The following is a 22,846-nucleotide window of genomic DNA, read 5'->3' as shown; positions in this document are numbered from 1 at the left end:
TGTGGTCTAAAGGCATCACCATATAGCAACTGTCTCGCTACCAAGGGAGTTCCTTGCATCTGATCGATCTTTACTGCTCTTAAAGGGATGGTTCACCCAAATTACATATTGGTTTTCTCACCCTGTAAGCAGTCTATGGACATGATTTGGTTTAGTTTCCCTGGCATTGTTTCAACATGCTAACATTTTAGCATTAGGCACAAATCCCGTTCAAATCATGGGACCAATATTTGCATTTTTCACACATCATGTTTAATAGTCTATAATTGACTTAGTTGAGCTTCAAAATACATTTTAAGTACTTTTGGATGACTTGGACATGATGTGCGAAAAAGTGCTAATATCGGTCCCCATGACTCGAATGGGATTTGTGCCACAAAAGCCAAAACATTAGCATGGGGAAACCGTACCAGGGGAACTTAACCTAAAGCATTAATTGCTGTCATACCTTTTTCCATAGACTGCTTGCAGAGTAAACCAATGTATAATTTTGTAATTTGGAGGAACTATCCCTTTAAGGCTGACAAGACTGTACACAAAGTGTGTTTTATTGCCCTCATATTGAAAATCAATCTGTCAACTACAACTCTTAGTCTGAAATCAAAATGAACCGATAGAGTAAAAAGTGCTGCTGAGGGTTGTTTGGTTGGCCTTCAGAAAGATGGAGGAAACTTGAATAGTTGTTCTTGTTTGACCTTTTCTATCAATAGCATTTCTGATTAAAGTAGTAGGATTAAATTAGTCTTCAGGATTATGAGTCTGCATGGGAATCGAGAGCTGGAGTTACACTGCCTGGAAAAACAAACAGAAAACCCACACTTGGACAGATGCAAAACACAAAATACACACAGTCTTGCATTCTCCCTCTCACATGCCCACAGGCTCACACACAATGTAACTTCTAGCTAAAGCTCCTTGAGAGTCTGACCTTTTCAGTGGGAGCTGATAGGTCCACTAATCTTTCTAAGTTTGAGAACCCTGGTTCTTAGGGGCCCAGTCTCTGGGTCATCCAGCTAAGTGACAAGCCATAGGTGGATGGAAAATCCATAGTGTTATTGCCATACATTACTTTTATTAGATTTTGCATTTAGTGAGAATAATGCAGGCGGGGGAGTGAAGTAGGGCCCAGAGTAGGCCTCCAGGCCTGGAGCTGTCCCAGGCTTAACGCTGTCCCAGGCCACACATCCTGGGTGACGGTGATCTATGGCCTGCCCACCATCCATAGCTCGACCCTGTGAGTGCCTCTGAGCACTGTAATTCACTCAGCAATGGATTTTCCGTTACGGGTCAGCACTCCTGAACACTCTGGGCTTGGTGGCAGTGCACTCACAAACACCTCTTAGTGTTAGGGGAGGGGGGGGGGGGGGGGGCACGGGAGATGTCATGTGACTGGAGTGGAAATGACTGTGTAACGTCTCTCCCTCTGCTCTGAGTGCTCTCCTTCTCTGACCAGGTATTTGTTAGCCTGATCCCAGATCTGTTTGTGCTGTTTACCAATGACTATAGATATTGCCGAGACGACCCCAACAGATCCGGGACAAGGTGTTTGTGTAGCGCAGTGTAGATCGCCAACATCTCTTTGTTCATGTACCTTATATTTTATGACAGGGCTATGTTCTGGAACATGTATTTTCTGTAGTGTTTCCTGTATTCTGACATAACATTTCCCAATGGCGAGAGACTCGTTATTGATCTAGTGAGACGTCTAAAACTCTGTCACACCCTGCACACAGACACATCTGTCTGATACTCTACTGTACAGTAGCTGGGATGATTTTTCCCTGTTGGCTGTAATGTATCTTGGCCTCTGCTAGTTGTTTGTCCCCCAGTCTTGGGTGTTACCCAGCTTCTGTCAAACTCCAAAACCACCAGACCTTATTATAGGGTTCCTATGTGCTGTAAATGGGTGCTTTTGGGGGTTTTGGTTAGGCTTGTTGCCTGGTTGTGACTTTAAAATCCCTTAATTCAGCTATTTGTGGAGATCTGACTCTGTAGAATGTTTAGAGAACAGTGTTCTCTTGAGGAAGGCAGTATCATTTCTGTTCGCAAACTTAAGTTCAGAATGATAGATCATTTGGGTGGGAAGTTCCTTGTGTTGTAAATGATTATCAAATCCAAGTTTATTTGTCACGTGCGTCGAATACAACAGGTGTAGTGAAATGCTTACTTAACAGGCTTTAACCAATAGTGCATGAAATGATCTTTTTCATACTGAAACCATCACGTAGTGGATCTAGACAGTTGTTAACTCCATGCCTTGTTCTCTTCTTTGCAGACTGTTCAATCACACAGGCCCCACTTCATCGCAGTGCACTGTCAAGAGGTGGGTGGGAAGAACTACGAAGCGTCCATGTCACACGTGGATTGTTTTGTCAAGTAAGTGTCCTCGCAACCTCAACACTCAATGGTCCCACTTCAAATTGCCCTTCACTGAAGAGGTGCAGCCAACTCTAGTGTTCATACCCCATAATCATCACTAAAGTTGGCTATTTTTCTGTCAAGGAAACACCCACGACCTTGGTCCACAGGAAAACTATGTCCAAAAACTCAGTGAAAATGAGTGAACAACTCCACCTTCTGGTGACATACCTTATTTGGTTTAATTTTTGGTGGTTCTTTAAAAACAACATTTTTTTAAGGTCAGAAGGTTATGAATTGAATATAATTAAACGGATGTACTAGAATACCATTAGCTTATTTGCATGGCCTGTTTATGTAGTCTATCTTGTTTATTCATAGGATGGAATAACAAAGTTTTATGTCAATGGGGATTTGGAAAGATTCTCTTGATTAATATTTTTTTCAACCAATTTAGGGTGTCCAGGTGTGCACTGCATCTCAATGCTAGAGGTGTCACTACAGACCCTGGTTCGATTCCAGGCTGTATCACAACTTGCTGTGATTGGGAGTCCTATATGGTGGTGCACAGATGGCCCAGCGTCGTTAGAGTTTGGCCAGGTAGCCAGCCGGTCATGGTAAATAAGAATTTGGTCATGGTAAATTTGGTCATGGTAAATAAGAATTTGGTCATGGTAAATTTGGTCATGGTAAATAAGAATTTGTTCCTAACTGGCTTGCCTGGTTAAATAAAAACATCTTTAAAATAAGCAGAAGACTGTCTGAGGCCTCAACAGATTTAGCAGAATATCCCAATACTCTCAAAATACCCTCTTCCTCATCTCTTCTCCCTCAAAGGGATAGTGTGAGATTTTGTCAATTAAGCCCTGCCCAGAGTCAGAGGAAGTCATGGACACCATTTGTATTTCTCTGCGTGCCGTTTGAAAGAAGTTGAAGGTAGTTTCGTGAGCCATTGCTAACTAGTGTTAGCGCAATGACTGGAAGTCTACCGGAAACAACGAACACGAAATAACTACATTTTCATATTGTGACGTGTGTCCTCTGTCTTCTAGAGAGCTGCTGTCCAGTGATGCCATGAAGGAGTACAACAGAGTCCGTGTCTACCTCGACGAGAACTACAAATCCCAGGAGCATTTCACAGTAAGTGCGGCTGGTCCATTTGCCCTTGCTAAGTGGTCCTCTTCCTTTCAGTCTCAGGAGAGCTTTGTTTACTGCACACAGTCTTGACTCGCAACAGAGGTGCTGTATTCTCCTGGGTGTTGCACAGCAGCCATTTCCATCAGAACGCTCTACACACATCGGTGACATTTAGATAAGATGGCAGAGGAAAGATGGAAGCTGAAGCTGGGGAAGCTCAGATGGTAGTAAGACATGAATTAGGAAATTCAATCAAGTAATTATTTGAGGGACTTCAACCCTCAGACTCATTTTCCTCAGCTTTGTGGACCCCAGTATTTTATTAGAATGCGCAATAATGGTAGACCGCCACAAGGCGGTGCTAGATGGTATGGAATGTCTTGTGGATCTGCAAACCAGCTGCAACTTTTCAAGTGTTATCAAATTGTGTTTGTCACATGCTTCGTAAACAGGTGTAGGCTTACTTACGGGCCCTTCCCAACAGTGCAGAGAGAAAAATATTCAGAAAAATTGTAACACAAGGAGTGAGTAACAATAACTTGGCTACATACACAGGGTACCAGTACCGAGTCAATGTACACAGGGGTACGAAGTAATTGAGGTAGATATGTACATATAGGTCGGGATAAAGTGACTAGGCAACAGGGTGGATAGTAAACAGTAGCAGCAGCGTATGTGATGAGTCAGAGTTAGTGCAAAAGGGGTCAAAATGCAGATTGTCCACGCAGCTATTTGGTTCACTATTTAGCAGTCTTCTAGCTTGGGGGTAGAAGCTGTTCAGGGTCTTTTTGGTACCAGACTTGATGCATCGGTAGCAGAGAGAACAGTCTATGACTTGGGTGGCTGGAGTCTGACACTGCCTGCCATAGAGGTCCTGGATGGCAGGGAACCTCGGGCCCCAGTGATGTAATTATCACAAAGATGTGCAATGCTTGGGCCAAATTGTTGCTCGGTTAATTTTGTGGCCTGTTCCCTCTATAGATTATGCGCAACTACACGTCAGTTGCATTGCATGGCCACTAGGTGGAGCCAGATACTCAGTGTTGACGATACCAGTTGAAAGTTTCATCCGGACACCGTGGCCCTTTCCCCCACGTTGGACACACACACATTTAATGCTGCTAATGTTGCACTCCCAACATTACATTTGGAAGAAGTGAAGTGATGGTTAATTCTCTGGCTCTGGAGCCCATAAAGAGAAGGGAATAGATGTGGTTTAAGGAACCCGCTAACAATCAGTGTGGTTTTGACTGCTGAGCCGTGTCTGTCATGATTTTCCTTTCTATCCTAGGAGGTATTATTACCACGGTACACTGCTCTCCCTCCCTAACAGCAAACAGTGGTAAATCACACCACCACCACCAGTCAAAAATGCTCTTTTCATAAACCTATTATGAACGTATTGGAACCATTTGCCCTATTGCTAAAATAATTAACTGCCATTTCGGTTAGGTGATGATGATTATATCCACTTGTTTTTGATTTTATTTCTCCCAAGTTTATATAAGGCTCTGACACGCCAATAGCGTTTGCCGGGCCGAGAGTACTTAGCATTTCTGAACGGAGTGCCGGCTGTAATTTGCGAACCAGGTGCAAAGCGATTTTTGAAGGTTGAATCGCATGAAGATGTTGGCAGTCAGACATCCACCAGCGGGTGGTCCTTAAAACACAGCGTGCTGAACGGTCGGCAGACGAACAGAAGATCAACATTCGGTGTGCTGTGTGTGGTCCTTTTTAGACTCTCATATCTTGAATAAGTGTATGTATGTATGTATGCATGTATACAAACCACAAAATGTATATGTTTATAGATATTCAAATCGGGGCGACAGTAAGGATACAGACTCTCTCCAGTGCGCTTCACACAGGGCTTGCCATTTAGTCCGGATGACATCACTCCTATTTGTTTACTCAAACTTCGATTTCTGCTCGTGGGTAATTGTTAGTTGTCCGCTCTGCCTGTCAATTTCCAGATAATGTAAGTGGCAACCCCTGTGTGGCTCCCTGAGCCTACCAGTAATGGCAGCCGGTGTGTGTTTTCCTTCGGGGATATCTATGTGAGTGCGGCAGCGAGCGGGTGTGCTATAATGTAGTGAAAGTGTATGGTAATGACCTGAGGGAGTGTTTACTTGACCTGTCTGTCTCTGTCGGGTACACTGGCTGGATGGCGGTGCCATATGCTTCCCTCTCGCCACAGCCAGCCTCACCATACCTAATGAAGCACACGGCTGAGTGTGTGCGAGCTGTGTCAGCGAGGTGCATCTCTGTTTGGGTCATTTGAGCACACCTCTTAATTTACCAAGAAAGCACTGGCTGATTCTTCTGATTTGTGATGAGACGAATATGTCAACAGGCTAATATGGTCAAAGAGGCGGCTGGTTTTTGAGGGTAGGGTTTTTGTTAGTATGACAGGCTATACTGTAGGACCTAGTAGGACACTGTATAATATAACATTTTTGATTTCCCCCCCCCTGTGTGATAACCTGGACTAAGATTTATGTCCAATTTAGCACACGGTGGTCCTAACTCCATACCAGAGTAAGTCCGTCAATCAGGCATTGAGGCCGTGTTGGATGCAGACCGACAGTGAGGGATGCAGGCCAGCCTTAACCTCCACATCTTTCCTGTGTGTGTGCTGTGCAGTGATGAGGGGGAGGGGGGGGGGGGGGTCTTGAGTGACACATCCTCCTCAGGCCGAGGCCTGGTGTTTTACGGGGCTGTTAAGGTATACAGCAGGTAAAATGTCAATTAGGAAAGCCCGCCCTGATAACTCAACTCCCAATCCACTTGTTCCAGGCCATTAATATTTATCACGGGCCCGGCCCTTTGGGCTGCTGGGGTGTCATGTGGAATGATGTTCACTAATGCCTTGCCTTTATTACCTAGGCTAGCGTTCCTCACAGACTGACTGGGGGTGTGTGTGTGTGTGTGTGTGTGTGTGTGTGTGTTTCTGTTTCTGTCACAGCACTCACTCTGTTTTTCTATGCGTCATCGCAGAATTATGAAAAATGTATAACAGTATTTACTACAAACACACACACACACCTTCTGCGTCGAGTCAATGGCTACAAGTGACCTACAAATGAACACACACACACACCAACACACACAGCCCTCCGTTGTTCCAGAGCATTTTAATGGGAAATTAAAGGCGTCCTTCCCTGCTCTGGTCCACAAGACGGGAGTGAGAGGCCAGAGGATAAATCAGGCTCTTTGCTCTGACAAGAATCGCACTCCGTTCCTGCGTCCGCGTCTGTTCTCAAACCAGCTGTCACATTGGCTTAATCTGTTTAGCTGCTATTTGTGCTGGGTGCCATCTTTTTGACACCTCCTCTGGATGTTTTTGATTGGATTTCCCCTGTGGTGTCCTTTGGTGTGGAGACTAGAGTGTTGTCACCCTGAGAGACACTAGGAGCACTCCCATCAGCTTCCTGTTCCGTCTATCCAGTTAGCTCTGTCTGTGCTGTGTGTGCGCACACGTACATGCAGCTACGTTCTGTATACACACTGAGACCCACATACAGATTCAACGGAAGGTACGCATTCCTAAGCTTTCAAATTAGGAAGTTCAATCTAAGGTTTTTGTTTTCTTCCTGTCAAGGTTTTGCCTACTTTGAGACTTTAGTCGGTTCACATTATTATTTCCCAGCTCTTTTCTTTTCAAACCTAATGGTGCCTCCCTGAGTAGCTCAGCTCTGTCTCCGTGGTTGGGATGAGGGAAAAGCTGCTGAGGGCTGGGCCCCATTTAGAGGCATGTCAGAAACTGCCAGCAGCAACCTAGCCTGCTCCAGCGGTGAGACCTTAAAGGTGCAATATGCAGAAATCGCTCCGCCATTTCCTGGTTGCTCAAATTCTAATCGTTTGTCTAATTTCAGTTTATGTGATAAAACAAGTGGTCACTGTGTCGAGAATCATTGTACCACCTAAACCGCTGCAAAATATATTTTCCATAATCAATCATATTGTATTTTCAGCTGTTTTGAAGCTGGTGTTCAAAACCAAAAGTAAAAAAAAAAACGGCTAAAACGGCAGAACGGGAATCAAATCAAATCACATTTATTTATATAGCCCTTCGTACATCAGCTGATATCTCAAAGTGCTGTACAGAAACCCAGCCTAAAACCCAAACAGCAAGCAATGCAGGTGTAGAAGCACGGTGGCTAGGAAAAACTCCCTAGAAAGGCCAAAACCTAGGAAGAAACCTAGAGAGGAACCAGGCTATGTGGGGTGGCCAGTCCTCTTCTGGCCGTGCCGGGTGGAGATTATAACAGAACATGGCCAAGATGTTCAAATGTTCATAAATGACCAGCATGGTCCAATAATAATAAGGCAGAACAGTTGAAACTGGAGCAGCAGCACGGTCAGGTGGACTGGGGACAGCAAGGAGTCATCATGTCAGGTAGTCCTGGGGCATGGTCCTAGGGCTCAGGTCAGTTGAAACTGGAGCAGCAGCACGGCCAGGTGGACTGGGGACAGCAAGGAGTCATCATGTCAGGTAGTCCTGGGGCATGGTCCTAGGGCTCAGGTCCTCCGAGAGAGAGAAAGAAAGAGAGAAGGAGAGAATTAGTGAACGCACACTTAGATTCACACAGGACACTGAATAGGACAGGAGAAGTACTCCATATATAACAAACTGACCCTAGCCCCCGACACATAAACTACTGCAGCATAAATACTGGAGGCTGAGACAGGAGGGGTCAGGAGACACTGTGGCCCCATCCGAGGACACCCCCGGACAGGGCCAAACAGGAAGGATATAACCCCACCCACTTTGCCAAAGCACAGCCCCCACACCACTAGAGGGATATCTTCAACCACCAACTTACCATCCTGAGACAAGGCTGAGTATAGCCCACAAAGACCTCCACCACGGCACAACCCAAGGGGGGGGGGGGGGGGGGCTCAGCCCCTGTAATAGGGTTAGAGGCAGAGAATCCCAGTGGAAAGAGGGGAACCGGCCAGGCAGAGACAGCAAGGGCGGTTCGTTGCTCCAGAGCCTTTCCGTTCACCTTCCCACTCCTGGGCCAGACTACACTCAATCATATGACCCACTGAAGAGATGAGTCTTCAGTAAAGACTTAAAGGTTGAGACCGAGTTTGCGTCTCTGACATGGGTAGGCAGACCGTTCCATAAAAATGGAGCTCTATAGGAGAAAGCCCTGCCTCCAGCTGTTTGCTTAGAAATTCTAGGGACAATTAGGAGGCCTGCGTCTTGTGACCGTAGCGTACGTGTAGGTATGTACGGCAGGACCAAATCAGAGAGATAGGTAGGAGCAAGCCCATGTAATGCTTTGTAGGTTAGCAGTAAAACCTTGAAATCTAACTGAAGTTTATTTAGTGCTTTATCCGGGTAGCCGGAAAGTAGAGCATTGCAGTAGTCTAACCTAGAAGTGACAAAAGCATGGATACATTTTTCTGCATCATTTTTGGACAGAAAGTTTCTGATTTTTGCAATTGAAATTGTCTTGATATGTTCTTCAAAAGAGAGATCAGGGTCCAGAGTAACGCCGAGGTCCTTCACAGTTTTATTTGAGACGACTGTACAACCATTAAGATTAATTGTCAGGTTCAACAGAAGATCTCTTTGTTTCTTGGGACCTAGAACAAGCATCTCTGTTTTGTCCGAGTTTAAAAGTAGAAAGTTTGCAGCCATCCACTTCCTTATGTCTGAAACACATGCTGTAGCAAGGGCATTTTGGGGCTTCACCATGTTTCATTGAAATGTACAGCTGTGTGTCATCCGCATAGCAGTGAAAGTTAACATTATGTTTTCGAATAACATCCCCAAGAGGTAAAATATATAGTGAAAACAATAGTGGTCATAGAAATAGTGCACACAGAACATATATACCACTTCTTAGACTTGCTTTCAATGAGAATTACAGATCTATATCTCATATTTCTATGTGAATTTGGTCGGGTCGCCCAAAATGTGACACATTGCATCTTTAACGGCTGCCTCCAGCAGGCCACAGTAATGCAATCATCCAAACTGCACCCAGGAATTTATGAACACTTAGTGGCCCACTGCGGTGACGGGGGTTGGGACTGTGTGTGTTCACTTGCGTTGTACTCATCACCTATTTTCACGGTGCACCACCATCTCCCCTCCCCCTTTAAGGCCAGATGATGGGGGATCGTTTCATCCTTTACCCCTTAAGCATCCCCTGCTCTGCATTTACAGAGCGAGAGAGAACGACAGGGTGGTCGCTACGCTGGTTTACACACACACAGGTTCAACAAGGAGGACCAACCCCCACCTACACACAAACCCCTCCACCCTCATGGTCAGGGAGATGGCATTGTGAGGATAAGCAGGTTAAAATATTGAAAACTAAATCTCTGGGCTCTTATTTCGATATGGTGAGAAGTACAGTGCAGGCGAGGCAATTTGAATGGAGTAGATGTCATCATTGTTGTGCCGTAACTCTCCTTGACCATCAGTCATGCACTCAGGGCATTCAAGTAAGCGCATACTGTACACACACACACACACACACACACACACACAGGACGTGTTGAGCGACAATCAATGAATCTGCCATCAGAAGTGAATTATGAGGGAGAGAAAGCAGGCTGTGCCTCCCTGGAAAAATGTAGGTTGAACATGTGTATATAATTAATTGAAAGGAGATGCCGAAAAATGTATGCATTTAATACAAGGAGCCTAATCTATGGAACTTGGTCTATGCCCTCCTCTGGACCAGCACAAAAATGAGCATCTGACACAAGCACACATTCAAGCGCACGTACACACAGTCCGTCCCCTTCACCCTCATAAACAGAGCTCTGATTAAGTGTTTGTGTGTGGTGGGATTGGTTTAGTGGGGGCTGCAGGCAGGACCTGGGCGGGGAGTAAATCAGGACTGTCTGGGGGGTGGTGGGGTGGGGGGTGGGGTGGATCGCCAGCACAGATAATGATGTGATTCCAGCATGTGGCGGCCAGGTGCACCTTGCCACCATACATTATGATGTGCGGACCCCAGCCGGCGAGGGGCAGAGTGAAGGTGAGCCTGTCATATCGATCTTTTTAGCGCTAAAATATGAGCCACTTTACTCAGCTCCCCGGCGCAGTGATGTGAAAAATAATAACTCGGACCCAAATTAAAAATATTGATCGCTTAGGAGGTGTTGAGCGCAAATAAACATCCCCCTCACTCCCCCTTCCTACACCCCGACTCCCACTTCTCTCCCACCCTTACGCCAGCAGCAGGGTTGGGTCAGGGATGTTGGTGTGCTGGACTGTAAATATATCTGGCCGTCTCTACTCCTCTACCAGCAAATTACTGTGTATTTCTTCGACCCAAATGAGCAGGCCTAGGAAGTTGCTCTGTCCCCATTCAGTCTGGCATTGATAGATCTGGTCTTAACTCCATAATCTGGCATTAGCCATGCTTTATTGATGGCCCTTTAGTCATCATTTTTTGCACATTGGAGCTTGACTTTTTTTTTACATTTCCTGGCCCGTAACGGATGAGCTGACACCCGGCTATCAAATGTGTGGTAAAACAATTGCCACAAGGTTAATTTTATTGGCTGCTCCATGCATTTGTGAGTAGGCAGGCAAGTGTCCTCTGCCCGGGTCCTGATGAATGGTTGTGACAAGTGGGTGGGAATGAAAATGAGAGGGGAGAGGCCATGCATGGGGGAACAGCGTTAGACCGCCTGCCGCAAATCTAAATTAAAAGCCCTCTGACGTTCAAAAAAATAAAAAATAAAAAAACTCTGATGAGTGTGAAATGATGTTCCATTGCTTTCATGATGAGGCCGGTCAAGTATCCTCATACTCCGGATGTTTCCCCGCCTCATCTCATATTGAATCAGGGTTAAACTATGTCCCTAACACACAACATACAATATGTCACAAGTCAAAAACCAATGTAAACCACTTAACATCCAAAACCTCATACTTGAAGTTGATAAATTGTGAAATTCCCCTTAATCTCCAGCACCACCCCAGCATATGTGAAAATTGCACATTTCTACATTTTGTAATAAAACATTTAGAGGAGGATGTGTTTCCAATGACATCATTGCTGTGCCACATGTGATTTTAACCAATAATGAGTTGGCATAGCCTGGTTGATATCATTGAGAAACACTTATCTTCAAAACATAGAAACGTGCCATTTTCACGTGTTGATGTTGTGCTGGAGATGACTATTCTTTATGCAACCTTACTTTAACTAGGCAAGTCGGTTAAGAACAAATTCTTATTTACAATGACTGCCTACCCCGGCCAAACCTGGAAGACGCTGGGCCAATTGTACGCCGACCTATGGGACTCCAAATCACGGCCAGATGTGATACAGCCTGGATTCGAACCAGGGACTCTAGTGGCACCTCTTGCACTGAGATGCAGTGCCTATGACCGCTGCGCCAGTCGGGAGCCCGAGTGAAGTTCAAAATGTAAAAAAAATGACCCTTTAACTTTCCTACCCGACAACTGCTATCGATTGAATACAAGGACATTTGTTTCCTGTATCCTACAAGCGAGAGTGAATGAATAGCGATTTTATGAGCAGGGAGAGATAGAGTGGGTCGGTGTTTCAGTGGAGACGAGGCATTGGGATTACATGCTGAGTGTTGACGTCAATGAGGGCACTATCTGGCGACGTCTCCTCTGCTCCATTGCTCTCCTCTCCACTCCTGGTGAAAGCTGCCCTCTGTGCTTGGCGTCAGTCCGTGGCCCTGCCCCATAGCTACTAGCTGATCTGATTCCCATGGGTATTAATTCTCCCATGCAGCAGCACTTGATTTGCATGGCCCAGTTGACCCAGGCAGACACTGGCCATTACTTCCCCATTAGCTAATCTCTCTGGTTTGATTTCCATAATCCTCCCGCAATTGAGGGCCCTCACATGCCCATAATCCCCCCCCCCCCCCCATGCACACACACACACACGTATTCCCATGCACTAATGAGTTCTTACAACACACTAAGCTCTGAAACAATTCTCATTAGAACAAAAGTACATCAAATACACAAATGTGTACTGAGTGAACAAAACATTAAGAACACCTGCTCTGAAAGCTATCATCCCTTATTGATGTCACTGGTTAAATCCACTTTAATCCGTGTAGATGAAACGGGAGCAGGCAGGTTAAATAAGGATTTGTTTTTTTAAAGCCTTGAGACAATTGAGACATGGATTGTGTATTTGTGCCATTCCGAGGATGAGTGGGCAAGACAAAATATTTCAGTGCCTTTTGAACGGGGTATGGTAGTAGGTGCCAGACGCATCGTTTTGAGTGTGTCAACCGCTTCCCGTGTGAATCAAGAATGGTCCACCACCCATAGGACATCAAGCCGACTTGACACAATTGTGGGAAGCATTGGAGTCAACATGGGCCAGCATCTCTGTGGAACGCTTTTGACACCTTGTGGAGTCCATGCCCCGACAAATGAGTCTGTTCTGAGGGCAAAGGAGGGCGCAACTCGATATTAGGATGAGGTTCCTGATGTTTTGGGCTCTGTGTAGGTATGCCACGTCACTTTCTAAGAGATACTTCTCCCGTAATAAACTACAAATCATAGCAAATGTCTCCACCCTAGTCAAAACTGCTACTATCCTCATCAGAACCATTAGGTGAATACAGTGGGGTGAATGGCATGACATCCCTGTAAGTGGCACTTGCCGCTGAGAGTGTGTGCTGTTAAGATTTGTGGCGTGTGTGTTGGGGTGTCAGGGGAGGCGTTGCTAAATTGCTCCCGGCGTCTCTTGAAAACCCCCTTTATTAACATGAGTGTCAGAGCGATGCTTATCTGTCTATGCAACAGATTAAGCCCCCAGGAACATGATCGTATTTGAGCTCCACTCCAGTCCCTCTCAAGTGCTCCCTTTTCCTCTCAGAGCAGAGAGGCCTTCACGAGATAATGTTGAGGGTATTATCATTGACCAAAGACAGGGGTTATATGGAGAGATGTTTACCCGTCTAACCCTATTTATCGTTTGCGTTAAGACTTCAATATGCTGTAGATGTTTGATCAAATAGAATCGGTGGTCTTTTTTTTTCAAATCTGGATGTCCTCAGTCTGTGTGCTTCTATACCGATCCTATACATATCACTCAAGACAGTGCATTTTAAATGTTTGTTTTTTCCCCTGTCAATTCCTACCATGCAATCCTGTATGGTATATTCTGTACAGCAAGTATGCATTCTCTGTGTATGTGTGCTATAGACCGCTTGCGTTCTCTAAGAGGTTTGCTTTAATGACATGAAACTGACTTTGGTTACCCTTGATTTGGGAGCTTGTCTGTGTGTGAGGGCGCCGGTATCTAGGTCATGTATGTACGAGTACTTGAATACTGAGACTGAGTCGTTACTTCTGCCTGTGTGTAGATGGCTTGCATCTGTTTATTGGCTTACTCATGTTTTGCTGATGTCTACTACTTAGACTTACTAATAGTTTGTTGATATTATTCCAGGTGGGACAATTTTTAGATATGCTAATGATGTAATTTCTGGACAATATTTCTGTCTCTATTTTTGTCTGTTTTTTTAATCATCGCTATGTCTAATGAATTACTTTGTTTATTTTATAAAAATAACTCCAAATATATTTAATTTATTTCCCTGAGCCTCCTTTTGCCATTGAAATGCTCCATCAGATCGTGTGGGTGTTGATACAAATTGAAATATATTTGCATACACAGCCCGGATTGGAGCATAAAGTAGGAGGCTATATATGCAAATAAAAGATGACTGGTCATTGATCAGAATAATCAGATCAGATTGTGATGTCATGATCTGGGCTAAAAACTCCATCCCACATGAACAAGCTGAAATTCCAGGCATTTTTTTCAAACAACTCTTACATGAAAATGGCATTCTCATAATTTTCAATGTCATAAAAATAAATGTTAAATCACATTTCTGACTGCACTGCTCCTTTAAGGGACCCCTTTTGGCTCAAGAGCACCCCCAGAGGCAAAAGTTATATGTAGCTTCTTATACTCTAATACACCAGAGGAAACAGTGATATGGATTATCTATCTATAAAGACAAGATCCACCACCTTCCACAGCTCTATCCCAGGAGCTTTCCCACTTGTCCTGTCGTGTTCGGAGAGGAAAAGACCCATCATGTCAGCCCAGTCCGATTGATCTTAATCGCCTTCCGCAGGAATTCTCATGGAGCGACAGTTTGCATTGATTGCAGAGGAGCTCTTACCACCCCCACCGCTCCAAACGAGCTGATAATTAATAAGGCCAGGTTCCACAAACAGCCAGTCAACAGGCGACGTGATGGATCGGACTGCCTGGAAGCTGACCAACGCAACGCCCCCTTCGGGAAGAGTGGGTCCTCAGCTGCCAGGTGTCCATTACCATGGCCTGATCAGAAATGCAGAGCAACACCCACTGCTAATTAAACACCCAGAGGTTGCCTTTGTTTTTCAGCCCACTGTTGTCTATCTATTCATTATTGGCATGCATTTAATAATTCATGAAGCAGTGGCATTGAGGGGTTTGTGGGGAGGGGCAGGCAGCCCTCAGCAGTGGACACAGATTAGTTCTGGGCCGGAACAAAGAGACACAGGTCACTATGGTAATGGGGACTGGGGCACAAATATACACTGGGTACAAAGTAACAACCAAATAACTCAAATTAGAAACCACTGAGAAAGCTGTTATTCAATGTGCTAATGCTTGGTTAGTGTATCTACCTGCCTATTATGTTTTGCTTAAATCCATGATTTTTATTTTATTTAAATATTCAAAATATTCTTGCTGTCTCTTTTTATTATTGACCTGTGGAACATTCCCCATGTAACTAATCATTATATACTTTTTATCAGTAAGAAGAGGCCTTTTGGTATAGTTCATGACAATAATTGTTGTATTTTTTGTGGTAAATTGTAACATGTAAATTCTATGGTGTTTTACAAGGTATTTATACATGTAATGAATATATGTGTCTAAATATAACTTTGCCAGTACAACTAAGATGATACCTTTAAAAGTCATGCTTAAAAGTCATGCTTGAATGCTTAAAGTATCTTCTATAAAATATATACCTTTTGGCTACTCTGTTTTTGGTCGTTATGATATGCCTAAAAGATATGAAAATATTTTTGGACAATTTAGTGTATCTTCATCGAAATATTGGTTTCAAATCAGAACATTTTCCAATTACCCCTAATTTTTACCATTGGAAACAGTGTTACATTTAACCCCGCAGCCTGTTCCAATTAACCCTGCCTACTTCCGCCACTTTCTGATGAATTGTGAAAGACTGGTATGTCCTAGAAACATAGTTACAGTATGTAATGCTAGCTGATATATATATGTATGTTTGTATAAAAATGTTCTTTAATCTACTGGAACTTCTTTAGTAGCGTACCATTTGTCAGTTAACAAAAATATGAACGCAATATGTAAAGTGTTGGTTCCATGTTTCATGAGCTGAAGAAAAAATCCCCAAAATTTGTCAATTTTGTGGACAAATTTGTTTACGTCCCTGTTAGTGGGCATTTCTCCTTTGCCAATATAATCCATCCACCTGACAGGTGTTGCATATCAAGAAGTTGATTAAACATTATTACACAGGTGCACCTTGTGCTGGGGACAATAAAAGGCCACTCTAAAATGTGCCACACATTGTCTCAGGTTTTGAAGGAGTGTGCAGGAATGTCCAGCAGAGCTGTTGCCAAAGAATTTGTTAATTTCTCTGTACGTCCAACTGGCGTCACAAATGTAGACCACATGACCACATGCCAGCCCATGACCTCCACATCCGGTTTCTTCACCTGTGGGACCATCTGAGACCAGCCACACGGTCAGCTGATGAAACTGTGGGTTGGCCGAAGAATTTCTGCACAACTCTCAAAAACCGTCTCGGGGAAGCTCAAATGCGTTCTCATCGTCCTCACCAGGGTCTTAACCTGACTAGTTCGGCATCATAACCAATTTCAGTGGGCAAATGCTCACCTTCGATGGCCACTAGTACACTGGAGAAGTGTGCTCTTCATGGATACATCCTGGTTTCAACTGTACCGGGCAGATGACAGACAGCGTAGCGTGTATGGCGTTGTGGGCGAGGGGTTTGCTGATGTCAACGTTGTGAACAGAGTGCCTAATGGTGGTGGTGGTGGGGTTATGGTATGGGCAGGCAGGCAGGCATAAGCTAAGAACAATGAACACAATTGCATTTGATCGATGGCAATTTGAATGCACAGAGATACCGTGACAAAAACATGAGACTCCTTTTTATGCCATTCATCTGCTACCATCACATGTTTCAGCATGATAATGCACGGCCCCACGTTGCAAGGAGCTGTACACAATTCCTGGAAGCTGAAAATGTCCCAGTTCTTCCATGGCCTGCATACTCACCAGACGTGTCTCCCGTTGACCATGATTGGGATGCTCTGGATCAACCTGTACGACAGTGTGTTCCAGTTCTTGCCAATATCCAGCAAATTCGCACAGCCATTTAAAGAGGAGTGGGACAACATTCCACAGGCCACAGTCAACAGCTTGATAACTCTATGCGAATAAGATGTATTGTGCTGCAGGAGGCAAATGGTGATCACACCAGATACTGACTGGGTTTCTGATCCACGCCACTAACTTTTTTTCCCTTTTAAGTTATCTGTATTCCCAGTCATGTGAAATCCATAGATTAGGGCCAAATGACTGATTTCCCTTCGAACTCAGTAAAATCTTTGAAATGGTTGCATTTTTATGTAGTTGGGCATTAATTTTTTGACTTTTATCCATTATTTTACCAGGTAAGTTGACTGAGAACATGTTCTCATTTGCAGCAACGACCTGGGGAATAGTTACAGGGGATGAATGAGCCAACCGTGATGGTTTGAGTGCCAGATTGGGAATTTAGCCAGGACACCGGGGTTAACACCCCTACTCTTACTATAAGTGCCATGGAATCTTTAATGATCTCAGAGAGTCAGGACACCCGTTTAACTTCCCATCCGAAAGACCGCACCCTACACAGGGCAGTGTCCCCAATCATGCCGTGGGGCATTGGGATATTTTTTTATTTATTTTTTAGACCAGAGGAAAGAGTGCCTCCTCCTGGCCCTCTAACACCACTTCCAGCAGCATCTGGTCTCCCATCCAGGGACTGACCAGGACCAACCCTGCTTAGCTTCAGAAGCAAGCCAGCAGTGGTATGCAGAGTGGTATGCTGCTGGCAATTTAAATGGCGACACATTTTTACTGCTCCATAAGGTCGTGTGTGTCAATGCAATTGTTTTGATTCCGGTTTTGAATGTATTCTTACTTACTCTGTTAAATTACACAAATGTTTACACATTTCACCAAAAAATTTAATTTTGAGAAACGGGAGGTATAGAAAAGGACTGGATTAACAGTTGAGCAGTACAGAACCTTTTTTTATTTCTAGATTATTTGACATTTATGTAGTTCTTTCCTTGAGCTGCTCTTGTTTATTATTGTGATGTATTATGCCATGTTTTGTGTGGACCACAGGAAGAATTGTTGCTGCTTTTGCAACTGCTAGTGGGGATTTTAATCAAATAACAAATTATACCAACCACTGTATGTCCAGGACACTGGTCTTATCGTCTAACACAGACAGGTCAGATGTACGACACGGTTTCCATGGCAATGGTATCGCTGAGCAACAGTGGACTGGACTGATCCCCGAGTGATCCATGGGCCTTCAGGAACAAATGGCCTCTCTTAATCAGGACATCCCTCCCCTGTTTGTCAGCACATGCCTCGTTGGCAACTAATTGTGAGATATGGATGTGTCCCGAGAAGCAGGGAAATTCTGTTAGCCACTAGCATCCAGCTATCCATAGGACTCTCTACAGGTTGACACTGTATGGGTATTTGGAGAATGGAGACGGCTATGACCTCAGTGTGTGTTGGTTGCAGCACCACTCCAGTGGGAGTAATGATGCCTGTGTGTGTCATAAGGAAGGTAAATAAATAAAAAAAACGTAGATCCATGGTTCTAATGGCATTAGAGTCTGTCAGGGCGTGTCAGCCGTAGCAGGAGTGTGTTTGGTGGTCCCCGTGTGGCCCCTAACCGGTCTGATTGGGGTAATTGGTAGATCCGCTGGTCTCCGTGGCTGTCAGCTTTGTTGGTTAATAAGACCCAACAATGTGATCATCTCATTTCCGTCCTCACTTACACAGCACCTCACATGGGATAGGATGGCGGCTTTACAGTCCTCCAACCACACACACACCAGGTTAACGTAGGAGCCCATTTATTTCACTCCAACCATCACAATGACTCTAAATGGCCTTTCAAAATCAGAGAGAGGAGGGGGACCAAAATAATCTAATAACACAATTACTGCTGGGCTTCATTCTGGAGTTAAGTGCATTTTTATTGTGTAACTTTTCTCTTTTCTCTTCTACTCTCTTAGCCTACAACCCTTTATTTTTTTTATTATTCTTCAGCAAACGCTCCCTCCCTGCCACTTCTCATCTAATATCGCCATAATTGGGTTTGGTTCTACAAATCAAATTTCTCCAATTGGGTTATCGTGCTCTGAAATTGGAGAGGTCCCTTGGCCGGTATGGGCGGGGAGTTAATCTGCTTTTGTTAAGCCCCCTCGGTGGCAGTGCCGGCAACAGGGGCCACCGCACCAGTTAAAGCATTCGCCTGTCACTGTGGACACGCTCATAATTCACCCATCCCACCACACCCACCCTGCGCCCCCCCCACACACACACACACCGCCATACCCTGATTCCCCTTGTGCAAATAATGACATTTTGAATCGAGCATTAACAGGCTTAATTACTTTAAAATTGTCATTTTAATTTACACTGATATAGTATTGATCACACAAGCAGAGATTAAGGCCCTCACTGGAGCGGATGATGTGGAATTAAACAGGGCCGGGTCCTCCTGGGGCCCGCCTGGCCTGTCCCGCCGCAGCCAGAAGAGGAATGATATTTCTCCGTAATGAACTGGCAGCATGCGCAGACATGAATCTCTGGCCCGCTGGAAAAGGAGGGAAATGATGGGGTTTGGGGAGCCATGGAGGGTTATTCATTCACTGCCATGCACCAATTCTCCTGTGATTCATCCGAGGGGGCCCGGTGCTTCGTGTTTGCCTGCCAAGGTCTGGCTGACCTTTCCGGGCTAAGTGTATATATATCCCCCTCCGTAGGGAGACGCCCAGGGCCAGGCAGGTGCCACGCCACGGCCGGGGGTGCGGGGGTGAGGAGGGGGAGGGAGCATCTTCAGGGAGCCATCAACCTCTAATCCAAACATCCGCAACAGGGAAAGTGTCTGTCCGTGATCCCCCCTCTCATCCTCACTCATCAGCCCTGTCGGAAAACAGGACACTTCCCTGGTGGAATTGATCTGGGCTCTCCAGCCATGTGTCACGTACAGCTGGTTAATATCAGAGAGAAATCGTTACTTCAAATCCAAGCAATTTCTCTCCAGGACAAAAAAAGGTTTCTCTTCTAAACCGGCCTATTTTGGCGTAATTATAGCTGTGGAACTTACCGTATTGACACCTGTCTCTGAAGAGACGACTCAAACAATCTCTCCACACACAAGTGCATTTTAGGTCAAGGTAGCACTTAAACCTATAGATCTGACAGGAATTAAACCATAGTTGTCTGTAAATGTATCAAGAAGGGCTGATTATATTGCAACGGCTATCTCAGAAGCTGATCCCCCACAGTCTTGATATGTGTAGTCTTGCTCCAATAAAGCTGTTGATGTATGTTTTGTAAAACAACGATTATCTTAACATTTTTGTGCTTGAGAAACACAATCCTGAACGGAATAATATCCTTGTGTGACTGTGCGTGAACATTATGTTTTGTTTTATGTTTATTTACAATTAATTGAACTGTGTGTGTGGGGGGGGGGGGGGGGGGGGGGGCAGCAAAAACAAAACGTCCTTGAGCCAGCGTAGGTTCTTAAAACAGTCCAAAAGCACCAAAGCAGATTGAAAAAGGTTGTGAAGGTCCCAGGCTCTCTGCTCATTGCATTACCAACACCTAGATGTCGTAGGGTGGAAGCCATTCCAGCGATGAGGCACTTGTTGTGCAACACCTTTTACCTCTGCCTGGCAAATCTCCCCATGCTGGATCCCCATGGATGTCTCCAATACACATAATGGACTTGGCAAGGCCTGGGGTGGCCCAGCTTAGGCCTTTACTCCACACTGTCATCCAATCACCTTATTCTTATGCTCTTGGATTGTTTAGTCACACAGCCGTCCATTTACATCAACCAATAACCAAACCGCCACACCACCTCACACACCGCATGCACCACAGAGGCACCTCTCTCACCACAGAGGCACTTAAAAGAATTAGCAGGTATTGTGCGGCACATTTTAAACACAAAAAACCGACTGCGTTCTCCCTCACTCCCTCCCCTACTCCCTCTCTGCATATAGCAGTCCAGTCCTCTTACTTCCGTAGTCCTTCTTGGTGGTGCAGTCTCTTTCTACTGTTTTTTGTCCTTTTTGTTGCCTCCTGTACTGGTTATATACTGTAGGTGTGTACCTCGCTCTCCTCTCTGACAATTATAGATCTATTTTTTTTATTTTAATGGGGTGGTCTTCCTGGCTTTGTTGTGACACAGATGTGTGTTTATGGTTGATAAAATCACATCTGCCATTTGTGCCGCAATTGTACCTAGGCCCAATGTCTTTTACTCTACACTGAAATAGAATCGGTTCATTCTTGTCACACACACAGTTTCCTAATCTGATTTTGGATGATGTTTTAGTAGAGCATAAATAAACCAATTTGAACAAATTGAAACATCCACATGCTTGAAATGTGCAGTCATATGCCACCCCCCCCCCCCCATCTCGACACTTCAATACTATCTTTTAAAAACAAGATCAGCCTCATATGCTTTGCCCCTTGTGATTGTCAGAAGATGACTCACCCTAAATGGTTTTAGCCCCTCATTTTCTAACCGTATTGAAACATACATAGGGCAATCAATTTGGAATGCCTTTTAGTGGGTGTTCAGGAAAATGAAGAATCCCTATGTCCCCTATTGGCATGGTCCCTCAGATCCTCAAAGTGATTTAGATGCACCATCAAGAGCATATTGACTGGCTGCATCATATTGACTGGCTGGTATGGCAACTGCTCGGTATTCGACCGCAAGGCGCTACAGAGGGTACTGCGTACAGCCCCAGTACATCACTGAGGCCGAGCTCCCTTCCATCCTGGACCTCTATACCAGGCGGTGTCAAAGGAGGAAGGCCCCCCAAAATTGTACGACTCCAGCCAACCAAGCCACAGACTGTTTTTCTTGCTACCACATTGCAAGCGGAACCAACAGGACCCTGAACAACATCTACCCCCAGGCCATAAGACTTCTAAAGAAGACTGCTCAGTAGCTTATCAAATGACCACCCTGACGACCTGCATTGAACCTTTTTTTTGCACCAACTCTCTTGCACAGACTCTATACGCACACACTGACACATACTTACACACTCATCACATATGCTGCTGCTAGTCACTTTGACCAATTTGTACAGTACATTACCATTACCTCGTACCCCTGCACATCGACTCGGTACTGGTACTCCCTGTATATAGCCATGTTATTTTCTACTCCCTATATATTCTATAGCCATGTTATTTTTGACTCATTCTTTTTTATTCGTTATTCACTGTCACTATTTATTTAAATCTTTAACTCTGCATTGTTGGAAAAGTAAGTGAGCATTTTTTTTACTGTTAGTCTACACCTGTTGTCTGAAGTATGTGACAAATAAAATGGGATTATTATTTTGATATATATTTTTATGGTCCATAAAAGAGGGGGTGGGGTTACTTCTCCTTCTGCGGGTCCAATAATGAGTCCTTTCTTCCCCGTTCCCAACCTTCTCCAATTGATTTTTGTCAGGAAAATGAATACAGTCTCCAAGGTTCTGGGGGTCAGAGGCAGAGCGCATCCCTGCAGAAGAGGGGCGGCGCTGGGTAGAAATGAACAGCGGTAGCCCTAACCATGGGACCTCTGGAGCTCCCTGATGAAAGCTGCTATTGGCTCCCGAGGAGGGCGGATGCCGCTGCTTTATGATCCATTGTCAGTTTGTTTTTGTCGAACACCAAACATCGGGGAAGATATTTGATGTTCACCATGCCAGACCGTGTGATTCGCATCAAATAGGTCTGCCTGGGCAAAGTAGGGATTTTACATGCGGTCGGGGAATTGGTTGAAATTAATAATCTGGCTATAACGATGTAAAACTTGATTTGAACCCCTCGAGGACACAGAATTTGTCTTTTTATAAAGGCATAAAGTAACCGTAACCATATTTCTGTAAGTAATTTTCTCCAAGTGGGGTTTAATCAGTCTTCCCCAGTCAGCAGGGGCTGCTGCACACGTTCAAGCCCACAATGGCATC

At 44.7% G+C, this 22,846-nt stretch overlaps 1 protein-coding gene across 4 annotated transcripts in view; it reads left to right on the top strand.

Annotated features, from left to right (window-relative positions):
• inpp5a (inositol polyphosphate-5-phosphatase A) overlaps positions 1-22,846 on the top strand; it is a 192,264-nt gene that overhangs the window by 83,021 nt on the left and 86,397 nt on the right. For all 4 annotated transcript variants that reach the window (XM_036960462.2, XM_021580257.3, XM_021580259.3 and 1 more), the window contains exons 3-4: positions 2,276-2,376; positions 3,411-3,498. In XM_036960462.2, coding sequence (XP_036816357.1) covers positions 2,276-2,376; positions 3,411-3,498 — 189 coding nt within the window. The remainder of the gene's footprint in view (positions 1-2,275; positions 2,377-3,410; positions 3,499-22,846) is intronic.

The sequence above is a fragment of the Oncorhynchus mykiss genome, chromosome 23, assembly GCF_057628025.1.
Source record: "Oncorhynchus mykiss isolate SJ-2025 chromosome 23, ASM5762802v1, whole genome shotgun sequence".
NCBI lineage: Eukaryota > Metazoa > Chordata > Actinopteri > Salmoniformes > Salmonidae > Oncorhynchus > Oncorhynchus mykiss.
This window is presented reverse-complemented; position numbering and strand designations above follow the sequence as displayed.